Here is a 6512-nt window from a genome sequence, read left to right as displayed (position 1 = left end):
CTGGTGCCAGCCAGGTGGCTGTTCTGTCCTGTGGAGCTTGTGGTGGGGATGTCTACAGGTCCCATGGTCCCTCATGTGAGAGCTGGTAGTCTGTCAGAGTTCGTACTTTAGCCAGCAACTCTACATGCTTGGCATAAACGTTTGATCTGTGTGGTGTTGCCTGACACCGTGTTTGTTTTGTTTTCCCTTTAATATGGGATGACCCTTGCTTCCTCTGGGTAGGAGATGAAGGTGCTTTGTTCTGGATGAGAGAACCAGAGAGAAGACCATGGTGAAATGTTCTGAATCTGCTAGTCAGACAGTGCTGTGCGTCTGCTTTGCCCAAGTAGAGGCTAGTTGGTAATTAGGCCCAGAGGCATAGTCCACCGTTTTCCCGTATGGTCCTCTCCAGCTGACAAATGCTCGGGGATGTGAGGAGCAAGTGCACAAACCAGACCAAGATGTTCCTGTTAAACGTTTCCATCCAGACATGTACGCTGATCCTGTTCCTAAAATACTCTTACCCTTCGCTTGTCATGTGCAGTTTGAAACCCTCGCAGATAATAAGCGTCCTGGGAAAATCCTTTTGGAATTAATCAATAGCCATAACGGCTGATGTATTGTTCTCCCCTCCCTTGTCAGAAGCTGTACCCTGACTTGGCTTTTCCCTCAAGCTCGATTGGTGCTTCTGGGAAAGTGCTGTGCTCTTGAAGCCTCGTTTATGGAAAATGGTACATTTTTTAAATTTGTTTGCATTAATGGTCTGTAAGATAACTCTGTAAGTGCGTGGCATGTGAAGATGGTACTGAGAAACAGTAAGTAACCGAGATGGCACAATATTCTCGTAATAGTTTTATTTGCCTTCCATTTTAATTCAAAGCTTGCTTTCTCTTTCCTGTGTTTGTTTTTGTTCAAACAGCGTCCTCTGGGCCGAGAAGTCTCCTCTCCTGCTGAAGCTGCTCTGCCCGTGTTCACGGGGCTGTGTTCCTCTCAGCTGTCTGCACTGCAGCACCTTGCTGAGCTCCGGGCAGCCCCTCCGCCCCTTCCCGGGGTCACTGTGGAAGGACCATGGCAGACACCGGGGAGGGGAAAAAGGAGGAGGCTGACTATAAAAGACTTCACAGCTTTCCACTGATTAGGGTGAGAAGAGGGATGGATTACACATTTACCAGTGTTACAGATATGAAATTCTACCTTCATTCTTACCAACCTTCCAAACTAGAATTTCTGCCACTGAGTAGTTGCTGTGAGAATGTGTGTGCTGATGGTCCTGTGGAAGGATCCCAGTCATCACTGCTGCTTTCTCCCTGTCCTTGACCTCTGTCAGGGAAATGTATTAGCACCGTTGTTCCCCCCATCAGCCAGGAGAAGCCTGGGGCAAAGTGATCCATCTAATAGACTGAACATGCTGCCTTTGGAGCCCTCTCCTGTGTTCTGGATGCAGCTTGCTTTTTTTCCTAGAGGAGCTGGAGTAAAAGATCTTGCTAGCCAGCCAGATAGCAGAAGAGGATGAAAAGGCTGTGTAATTTAGACTTCTTTGTTGTGCTTATAGCAATAATTAAGGACTGCGGTTGGAGCAGAATTAACATGCCTTCCCTTCATCTTATAACAGAAGAACTGACAAATGTACTTATCTCCTCCTTTAAGCTGTACTTACTTAGTGCTAGTCTTAATGTTAGGTAGAGAAGAATTCTGCGTTGGCTGGGACAAAGGAACGAAGGGGTCAGTTGTAATGCAGTAAGCCATTTTCATATTTACCGTTCTCTGAAACAGTGGAAATGCTTGGTGTACGGACAAGCCCGTGTTGCTGGTGATGCCCCCCACCTTGAAGCAAGCATTAAAAGTCACAAGGGCTAGCTGCCCTTTGCCCACGCCCAGCAGTCTAGGCCCCAGCTATAGCCTGCACAAAAGTAAGGGCTACTTACTGTTGTCTTGTGTCTAGCTCTTATTTTTCTGCTTAGTTCCTCTTGTTTGTTTGCTCTTTCCAGCACACAGACATGCCGGAGGAGATGCGTGTAGAGGCCATGGAGCTGTGTGTCACGGCGTGTGAGAAATATGCCACTAACAACGAGGTACTAGCCAAATCCCAAAATGGCCAGCCTTCAGTTGCTGCAGCTCAGGGAACCTGCAGGAGCAGGGCTAAGGGTGCAGGGCAGAGTGGAGTCAGATCCTGACATCCTATTACTCTCTTTCTGCACTGAGCAAGGGTAGAAGAAGGCAAAGAGCTTGGCTAGGTCTCAGATTCGGTTCCCTTTGTCAGCAAGATCCATAATAGCACTTTGCTTTCCTGCAGGAAGCAGAGATTAGTAGCAATGCTGCCTCCCAAACCTTACCTCCTTCCTGATCCTGCCTTGCCTGTGACACGCTTCCACTGTGTTCATAAAATGCCCTGTGTCCTGAGGGCTTGGGTGGAGACGGGCCCTTCCCGTCTGTTCTTCAGTGTTGAGCAAGGCCGTCCCCACAAGAGTGGGGAAGAGACTCTTGTTTTGGGGATGAGCACATGAATGTCTTTGAACCTTTAGGTACAGTCTGTTAAGTCTTCCCTCTCGGCTTTCAGCCTCCTGAATGAAATTACTGAGACCATATAAATGGGGGGTGATGCAGAAGTTATGGTCTTTGGAAAGACTGCCCTTAACTTTGAGAACCAATGATAAAGGAAAACACACCTTGCTCCGTGGGCAGGGCACAGACTGCTTGTTGCCAGAGCAGTTTTGTGTTGGAGCAAGGCAAAGCTACAAAGCCAGAGATTCCTTCTGTCCCATCCGGCCTGAGACACCACATGTCACTGCGAAGTCTTCCTCTCTCCTTTTTTAGATCAAGCAGGGTGTGATCTGGGAGAAGTGAGCCTTTTAAAAGTCAGCCTAGTTTCAGTGTTTTGGTAATTAGCTGGAGGAAAAAAAAATGGACTCCTGTAAAAATAGCCGCAGCTTAGTGACCTGAATCTCCTCTCATGCTCACTGCACCCAGCATAACTCCATCAGCATCTAAACCAGAACTCTTGCTTCAGACTGTGTGAATGAGAGAAGTGATTGCTAGATGCAGTTCTTTAATTTCTCCTAGCTGCTGTGTCAGAGGCTGCTGAAAACACAGAGACGTGTTTTACCCTTGGGCGTAGCTCTGGGGAGCTCCCAGTTCCTGCAGTGCAGCTGCTATAACCTGTTGCCCATGGCTTGAGTAGTCTGTTAAAGAGCGAAGAAGACTAGGGGGATGTTTGCATAAAAACTTACTGCTTGCTCTGTCTCACCCTACACTCTCCTCCTTAACATTCTCCAGAGCGCTGCCAAGATGATCAAAGAGATGATGGACAAGAAATTTGGGTCCTCCTGGCATGTGGTGATTGGGGAAGGTTTTGGCTTTGAGATCACTCACGAGGTGAAGAATCTGCTCTACATGTTCTTCGGTGGCAGCCTGGCCGTGTGTGTCTGGAAGTGCTCCTGACATCTGGCCGGGACCCAGACTTGCTGCATACAAGAGATTTCTTCCTTCTCTTGATGGGTTTTGTACAATCTGGAGGTGGGGCTTTATTTTTAATAGTTAAACGTCAAGGGCTGTGGGTTTTTTTTTCATCCTGACGTAACAGTTCCGTGGGATACATATAGTTGGCGTGTGTGTGTGTATAAACTTGCTAAGCTGTCCTGTCCTTGCTCGTGGGATTTCTCATCTGTCTGTGGCTCTTTCCTTGGTGTTTGAGCTGAAGCAGGAAGGAGGTGGGGAATAGGTAATCTCACGACACGCTGCCGAGCCGTACAGCAGCGCTAAGAGGGGGAAGCGAAAGAGAAAAGGTGCTATCTAGCCCTACGGGCTTTTTTTTCCTCCCACTTGTTCCATGTTGTGTCCTCTCTTCTTTGCCTTCCCCACTACCATGTGGTGCGGCTCTGACGAGCACCTGTCTCTCTTCTCTCTGAATGCTGAGAATACCTTGTTCCCCCCTTCTAAGATGTCCGTACAGAACTGGCAGTGCCAAGGGTCTCCCTTCGGGCTGCCCGTGGAGGTGTTAGCCGCAGGGAAGCAGACTCGGCTTGCCCTTCCCCGCTTCTTTTGGGAGGGTACAACAGCTGAGCTGCCTGGGCGTAGGAGGTTGCTATGCAAACTGCCCCCTCCTTTCTCACCCACCGCACACTGAGATAGCATGAAAACACAGGCGGCTGACGACGCCTGGGGAGTGGGTGAGAGCTCTTCATAAGGCTCAAATGCCTCCCTGTCAGTTCTTGGGGGTGTTGCAAGTGCTGTGTACTTTCAGCATCTTGTTTGGAGGCTGGTAGAGGAAGGAGGCTCCATGTGAGATATCACTTGGTCATCAGAAACCTAACGTCTTTTTGGACTTGCGTTCTTTTAGCCTGTTTCATTTTTTAAAGCTGTCAGTGTTGGAGGATGGAATGAATGTAATTGTATGTTACGTATATGGCTTATTTATATAAATCTGGGGAACTGTGTTTTTACAATAAAAACTTGGTAAAATGTCCCTTTCTGTGTGTGTTCTAAAATGAAAATCCCAAAGTGGAGGGTGAGAAGGAAAAGTAGTTTAGGAAATATGGAAGTAAGGAAGCAATGGTGTAGCTCAGGCGGAGGACAGTGACAAGTCTCCATCCCGCATGTTTCCTGGGTGACTCGTAGGTACCAGAGACGTGCTCTCATCCTCCCTGTTCAATTCCTTTCACCAGTGCAAGCCATGATGCCGAGGAAGGTTGCCAGGCCCACAGTGCTGCTGGCCGAAGTCCTCAGTCCGCACAGCTGCCTAAGCAGTAGCAGCAAGGGAGTGTACCCGTGTCCTCTGCCCAGCCCGTGTGCCTCTGCTCTGACCTTTGGGGTCTCGTATTTGTGGCTTCCTTGATTTTTCAGACTTTCCTCTCAGAATGTCACCAGCAGTACCACTGGCACTTTGTGTTTTATGAGGCCACACTCTAGTCCATATTCCAATTCCGAAGGACCTTTCTGCGTTAGTGCCTGCAGTGGATCAAACTGGTGGAGGGTCTTACAGTCCCTTTTCTTCCTTCTCTGAACCTCAGTGTGATGCTAGAGATGTCCTTCCTCCATTTCATCATGTCAGGAGCTCTTCTATAAGCCAGAAATTAGAGTAATATGAAGACAACTAGAAATTATTTCAAATTTGGACCATCTGTGCTGGCTGGTCCCGACGTCCTCTCACATAATTCCATATTGATGAGGTGGAAGGGGATTGCAGGGTACGAGGGGACACATAACTGGCATCCTAAGGTAGTTGGTACCATGATACCTGCCCTGTGCGGTGGACCACAGTGGCAGGATCGCTGTGCAGTGTAGAAAAGTCCAAATCCTTCGAGCTGTCTCTTGGTGTGGTTACTCTCACTCCAGCTGGCTGCCTTTACATGGAGATGGCACTGTTGACTGGTGCCTTCTGCAGCTGGCAGGTGGAAAAGATGATTTTCTCTTCCACAACTTTCTGTCTCCTCTAGGTTCAGAGGAAAAGGTAAAGCCAGTGTCTTTGGAATGCCCCATGTTGGAGCATGATGATACCTTCAGCCATACAGTCGCTTTAATCATGCCTCCTTCACACTAATGAATAATTAACTGCTGTGTGCATATGCACAGACACGCTGGTCATGGGCATCTCTGCAGGGTCGTGGTGACCTGCAGGTGATCACAGGGAGCTGCTTACCTCAGCACACAATCTTTTGGCCTCGCCGGTTTATTATCTCTTTGGCCGCCAGCTGACCAAAGCTAATGTCTCCATGACCTGTATCGGCAATAAGCGAATGTTGACCGCTCCCCAGCCTTCTCGAAGCATGCGCGTGCGAACAGATTGAGGTGAGCTAGGTGGGAATTTGCAGCAAGTCAGCTCCCACACGGTAACTCCCCCAAGGTACGTGCAAGGTGGCTCACAGGAGGGCGGCAGGCTATTTTTGTTTCCAAGGGTAACAGCTTTCCCACAAGAAGTTACCACGAAGAAGCCAACCCGTCTTAGTTGGTTTGCATGCCCGTCATCGGCACTGTACGCGACAGCACAAACCTCAGCTTCCCAAAATTCAGCTGTGCGTGTCAAGGCCCCTGCTCTGAGGCAGGTGTTCAATAGGACAGATCAATTTTCCTGCCCGTTGCAAGTTGAGCCATGCTGCACTGGCCCCTGTGTGTTAGAAGAAAGGCTTTCACGCTCCTTTTGCTGTGGAACTGGCACATTTGTGGGCATGCCTGTAATTTCCAGGGGAGTACAGTTCATGGATCAGAGATGGTCCCTTGTCCTGTGTTTTCCCACAAGAGACCCCTCTGCGGCTGATGCTTTGGAGCCTCTAGGGCCTATCTGCTTTTGACTATAAAACTGTAGTCTCTTGCTGAAGGATTTTACCTTACGAATTTTCAGCAGAAAGCTGGGCAAGTTGGCAACAAGTGGCTTGCTATTGTGTTCTCCTCTCCCTCTCGTTTCTTGCCCCCTGCCTATTGCTGCCATTGCCCATCAAAGCATCAGGCTGAGTCAAATGTAGAAAAGGAGATGAAAAACGCAGGGTGATGCACCGGCGCTAGCCGAAATGACCCGTTCTATCCGCCCGGCCCGAAAAGCT

General features: G+C 48.9%; 1 protein-coding gene across 1 annotated transcript; it reads left to right on the top strand.

The window, feature by feature from the left end:
* Nucleotides 1–909: 909 nt before the first annotated feature.
* DNAL4 (dynein axonemal light chain 4) lies at nt 910–4441 on the top strand. The gene is made up of 3 exons (XM_050915554.1): nt 910–1119; nt 1968–2051; nt 3253–4441. Exons 1-3 carry the CDS (start codon nt 1048–1050, stop codon nt 3415–3417), a joined length of 321 nt encoding a protein of 106 aa, XP_050771511.1. The 5' UTR covers nt 910–1047; the 3' UTR covers nt 3418–4441.
* The last annotated feature ends 2071 nt before the right edge of the window (nt 4442–6512 follow it).

The sequence above is a fragment of the Gymnogyps californianus genome, chromosome 1 (assembly GCF_018139145.2).
Source record: "Gymnogyps californianus isolate 813 chromosome 1, ASM1813914v2, whole genome shotgun sequence".
Taxonomy (NCBI): Eukaryota; Metazoa; Chordata; class Aves; order Accipitriformes; family Cathartidae; genus Gymnogyps; species Gymnogyps californianus.
This window is presented reverse-complemented; position numbering and strand designations above follow the sequence as displayed.